The 16,014-nt window shown below is 37.0% G+C and overlaps 1 protein-coding gene across 1 annotated transcript; it reads left to right on the top strand.

The window, feature by feature from the left end:
• Positions 1–933: 933 nt before the first annotated feature.
• Positions 934–14,193, top strand: LOC119070983 (putative serine protease K12H4.7). The gene is made up of 10 exons (XM_037175567.1): positions 934–1,282; positions 1,372–1,492; positions 1,555–1,737; positions 1,798–2,079; positions 2,143–2,197; positions 2,258–2,523; positions 2,578–2,703; positions 2,784–2,960; positions 7,754–7,761; positions 14,179–14,193. The coding sequence occupies exons 1-8, from the start codon at positions 1,018–1,020 to the stop codon at positions 2,938–2,940; spliced, it is 1,455 nt and encodes a 484-aa protein (XP_037031462.1). The 5' UTR covers positions 934–1,017; the 3' UTR covers positions 2,941–2,960; positions 7,754–7,761; positions 14,179–14,193.
• The last annotated feature ends 1,821 nt before the right edge of the window (positions 14,194–16,014 follow it).

Here is a 16,014-nt window from a genome sequence, read left to right as displayed (position 1 = left end):
TCGAAAATGATCCATTACATGAGGAATATTTTCGCTTCATATTTCCTGAATACCTGATACTAAACTTTCACATGGGGGCGGGCAGTAAACCATTTATTGTGGATGCTGCTATATACTTCATCACTTCGGTACCAACTTTGTGATACTTGCAAACTTACTAGTCTTTTTCAGAAACTTGCTTCGCACACTTTGTTTTCGGCAAGTGTAGAGTTTGCAAATCCGAGCCGACGGCGAGTTGTGAGTTTGCTTATATCACAAAAATTGTTACCGCATGTAATGAATTAATTTCGCAGCATCCAATGTTATACTTAGTATTCATAGTTGGTAAACATATAACAAGCATAGTTGCTGAATCTACTACTTCTTTCAATTTTAGTATTTACTGAGGTAAAAACCTTTAACTTCATTAGTTTCAACTAGTATTTCCCTATGTAAAACCACAAAACACTGAGCTCACCACTTGTCATTGCTTTCGGTAACAGCTGTAGATTGTCATTTTCGTATCCGTGTTTCTTTCTTCCATTTTTATATTATTTGTGATACACTGTTCCGTATAATGAACTCAAACCACTGATGCAATTATAACGCACCTTGAGATAATTATTTGGCTCGTAAAATCGGGAACTTATCATCAAAATAATTATTAGCTCGATTATGCCAATAATAACACATGACATTACACCTGATTGAATCATAAAGCGAGATATAATTAATTTCAATCATCCAACTGATGAGTAATTTGTACCAAAACACTTCAAGCATGTGAGACTAGCACGAGACTATGGTGCCGAAAACATAATCATTTTTGTGGACGAATAGATTCGAATGGGAGCACACAATTGGCGTTATCTTAATTGGATGTGTTACGCTGTAGAGATTACAACTTTCAATAATCGTGAACTGAGCATATAAATACGGTGGATGAATTGAACAAAATCAATTAACGAGTCACCATCCGCTGTGAATTGATATATAATAGAATTTTAAAGTTTTGATAATTTGGTAAATCTTGTTAAAATGGTCAAGTTTGCTGTGTTAGGCCTGATACTGGCTTTTGCGTTGTTGGCAGAGGGATCGTTTTTCCCGATTCGACACTTATTCCGAGGTGATCCTTTCCCAGAGCCAAAGTCCTACGAACCCGTTCCGAGTAATGTTCAGCTGAACAATATTACGCAACGACTCGATAATTTCGATCCGTCGAATGAGGCCACATGGGAACAACGATTCTATTCGAACAATGAGTTCTATCAACCGGGAGGACCTATTTTCGTATTTTTAGCTGGTGAGTGGATGATGAAATGAACCATTTCCTCTTCCTTTATGGAAACGTGGGAGAGGGTTGGAATTTAAAATCATTGAATTGTCTTACAGGCGAATGGGAGATTACCCCCTACCGTTTAACCAACAGTTTAATGGCTGATATTGCCAGTGAATTGAATGGCAACATCTTCTATTTGGAACACCGTTACTATGGTCAAAGTCGTCCGACACCGTAAATGCTTTAATTTTCCCATTTCGTTTTCCGTTTCAATTAATCGAACGTTATTGTAACAGTGACACAAGCAATCAGAATCTGGGTTTCTTAAATGTTGAACAAGCACTGGCTGATGTTGCTCATTTTGTTGCTCACGTAACTTCCGAAGAAGTGTCACCTGGGGGAGCTAACTCTTCTGTTATCGTTGTTGGTGGTCACTATTCGGCTTCACTCGCCGTGTGGTTCAGACAAAAGTATCCACAGTAAGTCGTGCGGCAGGTCCATGCGTTGGAACATTCATTTTCTAAATAAATTTCATTCAGCTTGAGCACTGGAGCCTGGGCCAGTAGTGCACCGCTTCTTGCACGCGTCAACCATTTTGAATACAAAGAACTTTCCGGTGCTGCGTTTCGATCTGCGGGACAGGACTGCTACGACACAATTGAACAAGGCTTTGCTCAAATCGAACGATTTTTTGCTGATGGGAGACACGCAGATGTTGATGAATTGTTTAACACATGCGATCCAATTACAAGTCCGGCCGATGTAGCACTGTTCTTCAGTGAAATTTCTGAAATTTTCTCGATAATTCCACAATTCGATCAGTGAGTTTAGTTGGAACGTTTCGGTATTTCTGTTGTACTAATGATCCGATTTTCTTTCGACAGCATCTATTCGATTCGTGGAGTGTGTGATTTGATTACATCTACAGACGAACCAGAGGTACATTCTGCAGATTATCTTTTTATTATTTTCAATTGTCTGATTGTTTGAACAATTTAGATTAATCGTCTGGCCTATTTTATCAACAATGCTATCGAAGGCTTGCCAATTGATTGTTTGCCTAACGGTTACGATGGTTTGATTGAAATGGATAGAGAGACCGGCTGGGATCATCCAGTAAACTCTTATGGCATTCGTCCCTATTCATATCAGCTATGTTCTCAGTTGGGATGGTTCCATTCGTCGGAATCCAGATGGCAACCATATGGAAATAGTTTCGGTAGTGAATGGATGTACACCACCTGCCACGATGTTTTCGGCGCAGAGTGAGTGATTTTACAAAAGTCAAAGATGAAAAAACTAACAAAATTTCCCATCAGTTTTAACCAAACAACCATGGACGGAAACGTAAACCGATTTAACACAGTGTATGGTGGTTTAAATCCGGAAGTTAGCAACACAATTTTCGTTCATGGTGAACTCGATCCATGGAGAACAATCGGAAGGTAACTAGAGTAACATTTTGTCTCTTAAAAGTTGCTGGGTTCACTGAGAAAAAAAAACTCATTTCTTTCAACCACTCAAGATTGACCGAATTGAATCCATCTTCACCGGCCATTGTGATTCGTGGATCATCGCAAGGAAATGATTTAGGACCAATTACCGATGAAGATAGCGCTCAATTGTTAGCGGCAAAACGTGAAATAACTGAGATTATCACCGGATGGGTGCAAGGAGCATAAATTGTAAATCAGTAATCAAACTAAAGCTCTAGCAAGCGTCGTCTCATATAGTGAAATAAATGTTAAAACAAATGAAGTAAAAGATTTTGTATCGATCCATCTGAAAATATTTCGGTAAAATCAGGTAACAGATTCGATAACTATTCGGCCATCTGTGAAAGATTTTACGATTTGAATAGAATTTTCTCATTGTTGAAATACTCTTCCAACGTCCGATTTCATCAATCACTGGATTCAAACAAATTGATTGGTAAGTTTAAAAGACAATTTGCGAACACTTCGAAAAATTTGTATGAAACACGAAAACAGGTGATTTTGGAAATGCTGGTAGTAAATGGAACTGTTGGATAGTCCTCAGTTCAAATTTCAATACTTGGTCTACTCTGAGCCGATAATATGTTGGTGGTTGGTTTCAAAATTATGAAAAAAATCCTCTGAGGTCAAAAAGGTCCAACGATTCCATTAGTACCAATAATTGTTCGAACTCTTCGCAAATTAACTCTTCAAATTCACACAGCCCAGGTTGCTTTTTATATTTTTAGCGTCGGTCGGGTACTCCTAATGTTTTCCGATGCTCTTCATTCGTCTAGCAGATAGCTTTGGACCTAATTCAACTGAAAGAACAGTCCAGCTCTTGCATTAAATGCCTACATTGATATTTACTTTGCAAGTTCATTGATTCATGAGTCCATGACAATCTATAAAGATAGACAGTAATGACTGTCCTCGGTCCCCCTTCAGTTTCAGTCGTTGACGAATATCATCACCAAAATTAGACTGACCAACCATACACCCCCACAAGCAAATTCGATTCACAATAATCCTTTAACTATTCACCCCCGTGCGCGAATAGAATCTGCAAGCATTTTAATAAGATTAGTCATACTCCATGAACAAGAGCAAAAATAAATTTATTAATAACAAGAAAAATGGAATACTCAACTAATTTAAGTTTTTCTTTTCTTTTCTTTCTTTGTTACCAGTGCAATCGAAGCAAAGTGCTTTTTTCTATGTACCAGTGTATCTTCCTGCTGTATATATACTTTAAGACAAGCTTTTAATTGTACTCTTGCACCATAATGCAAAATATTTGTTCAAATTATACATTTATATTGGCTGGAAGACATGGCAGAATTTAATACCCACCAGTTGTCTGTATGTATATGTATATGTATGCTCTATATTTCTGCAGAGGCGTACATATGTATAATTACACAAAATATATAACAGTTTAAAGTTCAGTATTAAATTTCAAAGAGCGTAATTTCATCAGTCGCTTTCGAGGTCTTCCTTTTTTTTAATAATAAAACGCGAAAAATTTATTTGAACAAGAAAAAATCTCCACTTTAAGAAAGCTTAACGACATGTCAAGAATGAGAACAATAAATAAAATAATTTCATTCTCGTCTTACTTTCGTTATATATATAAACGACATGGAAAATAAGGGTAATGTAAGCCCAGAGTCGTTAAATGTTATCCGCGTATATGTGTAGCTCTACTAGAGACTGCATAACTATACACTGTACTATATGCGAAGACTTTTCTTTTTTCAAAAGTGGATTATTTTCCATCTCAGACTTGCAGCTATGCGATGTACATAAATTTTAAATAAAATATACCTTTAGCAGTTTGTAAAGGATACATTTATTGCGTGTTTAATTTATTTTATCAAATTAAATACAATTAAATAGAAAGCATTTCACATTTTGAAATTATAAAATTGCTTTTAATCATTAATAGAGCACTAGCGTAAGTACACACTACACTTTGTGCTGCTAGTAAACGGAGCCATGATTTATTTTTGTACGAATATTCCACTTATAATAGTATATTTTGTCACGAGTGTTGCACAATTCCCCTTTCATCCCGAGTCTCAAACGACGGTTTTTGCACTTGAACTGAAATGAGACGAAACCACAACTCCACTTTCATTCCGAGTCTCAAACGACGGTTTTTGCGCTTGAACTGAAATGAGACGAAACCACAACAACAGAAACATAAATCACAATTACGACCACGAATGTGGTAGCTTTCAACAGAAAATACATTTGGTTGTAGAAGTTTGACCGGCTCTGAGAAACGTGAGCAGTTTATGAAAATTTCAAGAAGAAAGAAAGATTTCAATAGAAAGATATTGTCAAAAGTATGAGGCACACAAATGTAGGCTACAATTTTAGAACCGCGCCTCTTAATCGCGTCTGCAAAATTTGAAGTAACGAAATCCTTTAATAAAGTTGACACAGCTGGGCACCAAAAGTGACATCACAGCACTTCGGAGAACGAAAAGTGAAAGAAAACGTGAGAGAAAAATTTGTTCTTTTGACTCTCTATCTGGTGAGAGAATGTGAATTTTTTGGGCGGCCTGAATGAAAATCCATTTTCGGCCGCTCTCTCTGAGAAATCCAAAAAAAGAATCAATTTTTCGATCGTAGTTTGCGTGTCGAAATCTGTCGAATTTCAGTCTTCAAGCGTTAAATAGTACATTGAATGACAAGGAGCGAAAGTAAAAAAATTCAACCGTGTGCGAGAGTTGGAGCCCGCGCCGAAGGCAAGGGCTCTAATCGCACAGGTTGAATTTTTTTACTTTTGGCCCGAGTCGTTCATACTATTTTTTTTGATACCAACATTGAAAATTGATACGTATCGCAAACATCGCAACAAAATGTTGAAATAAAAAGGCATTTAGCCAGAAAATGCGGGGTCCAGGGGGCGGCAGCCCCCTGGTATATGAAAAATTTAATAATTTAGCCATCACAACAATAACACACACAAAAATTAAGATATAACTAACAAATCATTCAGTAACAAAAAGTATCAACTTTGTATGCTAATTTCAATAAGAACACTGGCGCACAGTGTTTTACAATTTTGATCAATAGTACATTGAATGACAAGGGGCGAAAGTAAAAAAATTCAACCGTGTGCGAGAGTTGATGCCCGCGCCGAAGGCAAGGGACTCAATCGCACAGGTATATCAAAAATTTAATTATTTAGCCATCACAACAACAACACACACAAAAATTAACAAATTACTAACAAATCATTCAGCAACAAAAAGTATCAACTTCGTATGTTAATTTCAATAAGAGCACTGGCGCACGCTTTATTTCAATTTTGATCGCAGTACACTTATTGACAAGAGTCGACTATTACATTATGTAGTCGACTTTCGCATTATGTATATTGACTTTCGCTTTATGTATTCTTTCTTTCTCCCCGCTAAAACACATAACTTGCATTTTTTTACTTTCGCCCCGGATTTCGAGGGCGAAAGTATCAACTTTCGATGTTGGTATCAAAAAAAGTATTCTGCATAATATGAGCGGATTTTGTTGACAACTCGACTCATTTCTCTCATTTTCTGTGACGTCAGTCACTTTCGCTGTTCGTTCAGTTGCGTTTGCTCTTCGTTAAGTACTTTCTCCCCGTGGGATGCATTTTTTTACTTCATTTTTCAATGTTGGTATCAAAAAATAGTACATTGAATGACAAGGGGCGAAAGTAAAAAAATTCAACCGTGTGCGAGAGTTGGAGCCCGCGCCGAAGGCAAGGGCTCTAATCGCACAGGTTGAATTTTTTTACTTTTGGCCCGAGTCGTTCATACTATTTTTTTTGATACCAACATTGAAAATTGATACGTATCGCAAACATCGCAACAAAATGTTGAAATAAAAAGGCATTTAGCCAGAAAATGCGGGGGTCCAGGGGGCGGCAGCCCCCTGGTATATGAAAAATTTAATAATTTAGCCATCACAACAATAACACACACACAAAAATTAAGATATAACTAACAAATCATTCAGTAACAAAAAGTATCAACTTTGTATGCTAATTTCAATAAGAACACTGGCGCACAGTGTTTTACAATTTTGATCAAAGTATTCTGCATAATATGAGCGGATTTTGTTAACAACTCGACTCATTTCTCTCATTTTCTGTGACGTCAGTCACTTTCGCTGTTCGTTCAGTTGCGTTCGCTCTTCGTTAAGTACTTTCTCCCCGTGGGATGCATTTTTTTACTTTCGCCCCTCATATGCGGGGCGAAAGTATCATTTTTCAATGTTGGTATCAAAAAATAGTCATTTGTGTACCTGTTTTGGACGATTGATTTAAGGCAATTTCGCGGATTGTAGGCCGAACGAAGTGAGGTCTACAAGCGAAAGTGCCTTAAATCAACCGTCCCAAACAGGTGCACATGTGAGTTTTCATGCAGAGGGCCGGAAACCCGAGAAAATTCGAAAAACTGCCCTCATTTTCGGCCCCGAAGCATGAAAATATTCTTAACTCCAGTCAATGACGAAAAGTAAAAATGTTGAACCACGTTTGAACCTCTGCACCGAAAACCGTTCATTTTATCAATGAAGCATTTTTTCGGTGCCCTCCGCATATAAAATGTTGTACGTGAGTCGGACGAAAAATGAAAAGTCACGTTTTCGCATGGTTGTTGACCTCGACTACGCTGCGGATCAAAAAACTTTCGTGTGGATTTTGTTGATCCGAGGTCAATAATTACACGAAAACTAGACTTTTAATTTGTATCCGGAGTCATGTAATGGATTTTACGTGCTGAGAGCGTCGAAAGTAATGCGTAAAACATGGAAAGTACGGGTTTCAACGCATGCAGCATGGTACTTAATTAGCTATTATGCAATAGATGTTTTTTTCGGTTTTCGACCTCTAGTGACATCTTGTGCATAGAAAAACACTCGTTTACACAAATAACTATTGTTGCTTTGATAAAGAATTTTATGGTTGAGAGCTGGCTGTGTTCTATGCTACTAGTGCTTTTGATTATATCTCGGGGATATACACAAACGTATGTACCAATGCAAAACAGATTATTATTTGACAGACAATGAAACGTTGTGACATTCAATTCGGTTAGGAAAAGTAGCGTTTCTTCGGTGCATTCATATGAAGTCCTGGATCTTCTTTTAAATACTGGTAGATACTCTACACCGGCTCTTCACAAAAAAAATGTACCAGCCACAGTTTGAAACTTTTTACCTCTTTAGAAATTACAAAGCGTATTGTTTGATCCAAAATCTATTACTTCGATAAAGAAACAAACTTTTCAGAACTAGCGATGACTAGCGCTTTCTAAAAATTATTTTAAGAAAAACACCAATGAAAAGTGTCCATCAAAAGTATACAAACCGCTATTATCGAGTCGCGATGCATTTTCAGCTCAATCAGCTTTTGTGAATGGAATGCAATTCACGTTTTTCCAACCTCGAACATTGTTCAATTTCAATGACAATCACCTTTCGCTTATAATGCTAATTTTGCATTATCACCAGTGACATACATTTCCGTGCGATGACCATAACATATTGTTACTATCAGTTGCATACTTACAAGTATTAAGTAATGTCCATTTAAAGAAAATTGACCTAATTCTGCCAACTTTTCACATTTCATGTGACATATGTATGAAAATCTGGGTAAACTAACAATGACTGGTCCACAAAAAGAAAAGAAAACGAGTTCCCAAGTCAGTTCTTTCAATTATTTCTTATTTACTTCAGAATTTCTTTGTGTCAAAAATCGAATGGACATGGAATGAATAAATTTGAGTATGAGAAATTGTTCGTGCAGCTATCAAAAGTCTTTCTTTCCCGTCGAAGTGTCGATTGTAACGAGAAAATGAGAGCTGAAAATGTGTACTGTTACTTGAACCATCGATTTGGTAAGAAAAATAAATTTTAACATCAAAGGTGTTCGCAGTCTTTATAAATAAATAATTTTTGGTTGAACAAAAGTTTGAGTTTAAAACTTTTAAATGTGCCTGTCTGTTATAATAAGCGAATTTTCTTATTTTTGGGCGAACGGAAATCCGACACTTGAAGAGGGAAATCAGAATTAGAAAGCCGTCAAGCTGGGTATCCAATCCATATACGGTATGGAAAAACGACGAACGAAAGGAAAATGTTTATCGTTCCTTTTTGCCATAAAATTGAAATTTGTTTGGTGCTTTTACCGAAATTTTGTATTTTATGTGTGTTTAAGGGGTAAAACCGAAATTTACGTCATGTGGTGCTACATAACACATGAAGCACATAAACATATAATTGATGCCACGTTTGGAACACGCTACTTGAGTGTACGCTTCGAATTTGTTCGTTTCGACATCGCTTTTCATGGTTCTTTGATACACTTCTTTCCTCGCTTTTTTGTCGAAATTATCTATCAATTCGTTGCGTACGAAAGGAAATTAAACAGGTAAACAGAATCAATGTAGATAAAAGATCGGATGGGAAGAATTTAATGCTTTGTACAAACAGAGGGTTTTTTCAGATGCCACGGAGGAAAGATTTACGGCATCCTATTTTAAAGATTCTACATACCTACAGCTTTCAATTTTTAATTTGAATGTGAAATATATGATTGCCCTGTGCTCCACTGTTTCAGTATGGTTCGATTTTTTTGCGAAGTGACCATCTGTTTCCAGGTACAAATAGTTCCAAATACACTATGAAACACCGTTTGCACCCATACATCCTTGCAACAGTTTTTTTTTCTTTGTACCAGCTGGTCTAAGAATTGGTTGTTTCGTCAGAAGCAACGTGAATCATCCTTGTACAAAAAAACATTACAAATGGGTGTTTCGACAATTGAGTTACAATCAATTTTTTTTTTTTTTTTTTTTTTTATCGATGGAGAACCTAATTATAAGACACTTTGTCTCGTATCATATGTCAAAAAAAGTTAAAACTTTTTTTATAAATCATTTTGAAAATCACTAAAAACACGAAAATTCGAATAGAAATACAGTATGTCATCAAAAATTTTTGTATTTCGATTTTAATTTTCGTGTTTTCAGTGACTTTCAAAATGATTTATAAAAAAAGTTGTAACTTTTTTTTGGCATATGATACGAGACAAAGTGTCTTATAATTAGGTTCTCCATCGATAAAAAATAAAAAAACAAGAGGAGATTGACGCGGCAGGCGCGTTAGCAATAGACTCGCATGTTCCTAAACTACATTTTTCGCAATATTTCCACTCATTTCGTAGTTGAGTGTAATTGCTATTACAATTGCCGCAATCGCAGTACTCCTTATTACATAAATTCAATTACGAAATTTATGGTAAAATTGTGAAATCACATAATAGTCAACTGTCAAATGTCGAACAATGTAGGGTTAGCGGATCATACATTTTAATCAGTCAAGTCGTGACGCTCGTCTAGTTAACATCTCCGCTAAAACATTCTCTCTCAACTATCAACTATTGATAGTTGACTATCAATTTGAGGGAGAATGTTTTAGCGGAGATGTTAACTGGACGAGCGTCATGAATTGACTGATTAAAATGTATGATCCGCTAGCTACTAGATTGTTCACATTTGATGGTCAACTATTGAAAGTTAACTATCACACCAATTTCGCAATATTTCGCATGATTTCGCAATATTTCCACACATTGCGTAATTGAATTTACAGCGATTTACGCAGCCCTCGTCTGGTGAACATCTTCGTTGAAGCATACTGCTGGCCACTTTCAGATACTAATATTTGAGTTCTCATCGAAAAGGCTCACCCTCTATCACATATCAGACATACGTGAGAATGGTAGTTGGGCAGAGTGAATTCGATTGGGACTAAAAATCTTAATGGAGTGATGTGTGTCGTTGCGCGAGACGCTGTGACCTATAAATTTTTGAGGTCTGATCGAAAAGGCTCACCCTTCATCAATATACCAGACTCAAGTGATAATTGTAGATGGGCAGAGGCAAAAAGATCGGGATCAAAAGTTTGGATAGTTTGAGCGTGTCGCTTCAACCGTCCTTTCATATTTTTCTAAAGTTACGACACACGGACAGACAGACGGACGGACGGACGGTCGGACGGACGGACGGACGGACGGACGGACGGACAGACGGACGGACGGACGGACGGACGGACGGACATGGCTCAATCGTCTTATAATATCAGACTGATAATAATTGCCCACTACGATATAGGCCGTTTTCGATTATTTCACTTACTTACACGATGGTGGGCAAAACATAAAGACTCTCACGATTTACTTCGTATCGTGCGAGTCTAATAAATTGTTTGTAACTCAATTGGGTGCAAATAGTGTATTTTAGACTATTTGTAATCGGGGAGGGATACGACTATTTGCACCCGGCTGCAAATAGTTTACTACGATTTTTTTAGAGCCAAGAGTTAGATTACTCTTTCACTAGATTGATACAATTGCAAAGTACAGGAAATAAATAATTTGTAAATTTGGTTACGAAGTGACTATTAGCACTCGAGTGCCAATAGTGTCAATTAGACTAATCTCACTAGAGTACAAATCGTGTCAATTATAGTTTCAATTAGATTATTTACACACGAGTGCCAATAGTGTCAGTTAGACTAACGGTACTCGACTGCCAATAGTGTCAAAAAGACTATTTGAACACGAGTGCCAATAGTGACAAGTAGACTATTCTCACTCGAGTACCAATAGTGTCAATTAGTCTATAGGCACACAAGTGCCAAAAGTGTCAAATAGCCTAGTGGCACTCGAGTGCCAAAAGCATCTCACATTTTGCTTTTCAGACCTTTCTATGCGATTGATTTTTTAGAGATTCGTTTGACAACGATTTTTCCGAAATCGGGCTGACTAACCCAGATACGATTTGTATATAATATAGATTGGTTGTCGTATTTTTCAAAATATTTCATACTCAATAATTTCATAATAATTGCTCAATTATAATCTTATCTGAGTGGATCTTATATCAATTTTAGTTATATCAGCGAAATATAACAGTGATGTTGGCTTCGAGTTTCAGTAGTTTTATTTTTACTAAGAAAAAAACTTCTTCAGTTGAATTGGCGTTATTCAAACGTTTTGCAGATAGACTCCTCACATAGATGAGAAAGCGGCACAAACAGGCAATTGACTCACGCTAACGAGGCATTTTATAGCCAAATAATACACCGTGATCAAAAGGAGTAACAGATTCGGTAAAACACTAGTTATGTCATGGTGAAGGAACAGGTTAAGAATCCTCTGAGTAGAAAATGCTCCACTGAGCTATTCAATTTTTGACGCCAGGCGTCGTCATGAGTGTCTTAACGTGTTCTTTCAGAGATGTACGATGTACGGTTAAGATTAATAAGCCGTTTGTCGCACATGGAATTCGAAGCAGACGGTAAGGGCAAATTGTTTGTCTGTGCCTGATGAATCTTCAAAAAAATGAGCCATCAGAACAGTCGGAGCGTTTGCTGCGACTGAGCCCCGTACAAACCCGTATATCTATTGCGTACGTGACCCTAGTGCGTCTGTCACCCTACTTTGACCGTAAGCCTATTGCGCCGGTTAATGTAGTTAAAGTAAAATTATTATGTACTGTGTGCATCTTACAAATTGCGCATAGCGCAATTACGAAGCCCCGTACGACGTTCCTTTCAAATGAAACAAAAATTTCAAATCGCCCTAAAATTTTATTTTTTTGAAGGGCTTAGTATCGGCCTCAGTCCGAGGACCCAAATTTAAAATTTTTTTCAACCACATTCTATTCGGCCTTTGATTACCTTCCAAATGAAACAAAAATTACGAAAAACGGATGAAATTTGCTCGAGTTATATGTAAAATACACATAGGGCCCTAGTAGTGGCCTTAGTCCAAGGACCCAAATTTAATTTTTTTTCAACAACATTCTATTCGGCCTTTGATTACCTCCCAAATGAAACAAAAATTACGAAAAACGGATGAAATTTGCTCGAGTTATATGTAAAATACACATAGGGCCCTAGTAGTAGCCTTAGGCCAAGGACCCAAATTTAATTTTTTTTCAACAACATACTATTCGGCATTCGATTACCTTCCAAATCAAACAAAAATTACCAAAAACGGATGAAATTTACTCGAGTTATATGTGAAATACACATAGGGCCCTAGTAGTGGCCTTAGTCCAAGGACCCAAATTTAATTTTTTTTCAACAACATTCTATTCGGCCTTTGATTACCTTCCAAGTGAAACAAAAATTACGAAAAACGGATGAAATTTACTCGAGTTATATGTGAAATACACATAGGGCCCTAGTAGCATTTCACTTCTAAGGCCCTAACTCACGGTCCACTCACCCGATTTTAAAAAACTTTTTTTTACTGGATTGGTATTGACAATACCTATCATTTGCCGTGTCATTTACATTTCCATCGTTTATTTTGCCATAAATATCACCAAAAGACCTTAAATCACTTAGGTGGCCCTAACTCACGAAGGACCGACCCGAATATGCCCATCTTCGAACTTATCCTCACTATTTCGACTATCTTTCAGGGAAAATTTTTTTTTTTTGAAATCGGATTTGATTTACTCAAGATATCGACGTGACAGACGGACAGACGGACTGACGGACAGACGGACAGACGGACAGACAAAATTTTTATTGCAGATTCGTCATCTATGAACATAGGCAAACACTTTGCCCTTACCGCCTGCTTCGAATTCCATCAATTACACACGGCACCGTAATCCTATAAGCCCCTTCGTACTTCGTACGGGGCTAAAAATGTGCCTGTCCGTCCGTTACATAAACAACTGGAGTCAATCAGATCCGATTTCAATCATTTTTTTTCTTTGTGAGGCTAAGTTCGAAGAGTCGGCCCTTCCTGTTATATCTTCGGGAAAGTAAACGTTATAAAAAACGTAAATGAAAGATATTGCCGACACCAATCCTGGAAAAAACGTTTCAAAAATCGGCTAAGTGGATAATACTCTAGCAACCTAACTACATTTATTTAGGGTGTAAAAGTGCAACGTAGCCATTGAATTTTACATGTGAAATTAGAAATTAGGCAACAGTGCATGATTCTACAAACGAAAGAATATGGTGGTATTTTGACAGCGTCAAAACGCAGTTTGTTTGCTAGAGAGGGTATTGGTTAGGGCCGAGTAAATCAAGTAAATTTCACAAAATTTGAAAGGTAATTGAAAGTCGAATGTTGATGAGAGATTTTAAATTTGCGTTCTTGGTCTGAGGCCGTCACTTTAGCGCACTAAGTGTTGTTATTATAAGTGGATTTTTTGGAGAAGACTTTGTACAGGCTTCGTATTTGCGCCAGGCACTAGGGTTTCGGACGGCGTTTGGCTACGGACGCACTAGGGTAACGTACGCAATAGATATATGGACTGCTATCGTCGCAGCGTCTGCTACGGACTCTTTTCGTTTTTTTATATGATATCAATTACAGTAACAGTTGCTTTGGCCACCAAAGTTTGCCCAGAGATTTTAAAATAAACACTATGAAGGCGTTTCTGACGCTGTATGCAGTGCTTATGTCACTCGGGTACCTTTCTGGAAATAATGTAAATCCATTTGCTATTTGAACACTCGACTTAATGGTTCTTGAGTATTTTCTTCTTTTTCTTTAAGATCACCATGTCAGTCATAATTCAAAGATGTACCGGCTACTGCAATCCACAATATTGTAAGATTAAGACAGTATGCCGGCCCTTGAATCGAACATCAAAATTTGTTTCCATGGACGTTTATTATCATCCGGGAGTCAAATTGGAAGCTCCAATTAAGGTAAAGTTCTGATCGAAATATTTCTGCATCGAATCTGAATCTTAATACTTGACTCATACACGTAACAGTACGAAATAGTTACACAAAAGAAATTCTCGACTGTTTGGCGTCCACACCTGATAATGCTGAAAGGCGAACTTTGTAAAGAACTGTTACTAAGGAGCCATCCCATGTTTAAATTATTAGGTGATAATTTCTCTGCGAATTTTTGGGATTCATGTCCATTGACCGTATGTGCATGTCATTTCGATATACGACATAAAACTTTGATACAGTATCGAACCTGATATAATTTAGGGACACCGGTACACAAAGCCAAGAATAACGAACCTCAGTGATTATGCAACACCTCATCTTCCATTTGTACCAGCTGGAGAATGGAGAATGGATGTAAGTTTCTCGCAGAAAATAAATGGCTCAGAAGTGGTGATACTATCTTGGTCGGACTATTATGAAATTAAATCAATACAAGCGGAACAATTTTAATAGCACTTAGGGCTTCCAAAAGTATATGAATTACAATACTGAAGAGTCGAGTTTTTTTCCCTAGTACTTCCGTCTCTTACTTTAAAATTAAATCCTCATTTACCTGTACGTAAATAACACATTATGCGACATGTAGTAGACTGTTCTCGTTTATGTGGTCTCCGAATATGTGTCAAAATGTGCTTCAACTTACCAGACCATCGGCTCATACAATCATATTACTTTCTAATACAGTTTTACCAATCGCGTGAGTGTCTGACTATGAATGCCGCATAAGAGGTATAGATCATCTTCAAGTACGTCAACAAAAAATCTCATTTAATCTCATACAAATAAAGGAATGAACGAAACTAAAGTGAGGTGACGCTCGAAAGTACAGTATCTTGAAGATGATCTCTAGGCTGAATAATGAAAAACGCAGCTAAATATTGTCGATCCCATCAACTCGAAATTGCTCGTGTCTTTTCGGCCTTAAACGGAAACAGGACATCCAATTTTTGCTTGGTGCATATAACATCAATTATATCCGATGTGAGTCTGGATCAATCTGATGTTAATCGACTTTTAATTTTCAAATAATTGCTCAATTTTCATGTAATTGCTACATTTTCATAAAAATTGCTCAATTATAATCCAATTGCTTTCAGAGTCATTTACGTTCAGCATGAAATCGATTACAATAAATTCACTTCCCCTTCCTCTCCAGTCATATACAATTCCGATCACTTCCGCTCCCTCTCTTATATGTTTTACCAGTTGCTATATTACCACAACTTCCCCACAATAAAATCTCTAACTTTCATCCTCATTAAAATCTCTAAAGTCTTATTCCCTTGACTGAAAGTCAGGGTCTTACACCAGAAAATACCGTAAAATGTGGGTAACAAAAAGGTTCACTATGATTGAAAATGTATGAAATGCTATGAAAAACTTTAAATGTGGGTAACAAAAAATCGTTGAGGGCACGATAACTTGAGTAATTCTCAACCAATTTGGATGATTCTTTTTTTTAAATGTGTGGAATTAAAATCCCGAGGCTAAGTTCGA

This window comes from Bradysia coprophila (genome assembly GCF_014529535.1).
Source record: "Bradysia coprophila strain Holo2 chromosome IV unlocalized genomic scaffold, BU_Bcop_v1 contig_106, whole genome shotgun sequence".
Taxonomy (NCBI): domain Eukaryota; kingdom Metazoa; phylum Arthropoda; class Insecta; order Diptera; family Sciaridae; genus Bradysia; species Bradysia coprophila.
This window is presented reverse-complemented; position numbering and strand designations above follow the sequence as displayed.

Excerpts from the sequence above, each read along its gene's own strand:
- LOC119070983 (XM_037175567.1), top strand. The coding sequence starts at position 1,018 with ATGGTCAAGTTTGCTGTGTTAGGCCTGATACTGGCTTTTGCGTTGTTG. Across the intron at positions 1,283-1,371 it reads TATTTTCGTATTTTTAGCTG|GCGAATGGGAGATTACCCCC; the intron begins GTGAGTGGATGA and ends ATTGTCTTACAG. Across the intron at positions 2,524-2,577 it reads CACGATGTTTTCGGCGCAGA|TTTTAACCAAACAACCATGG; the intron begins GTGAGTGATTTT and ends ATTTCCCATCAG.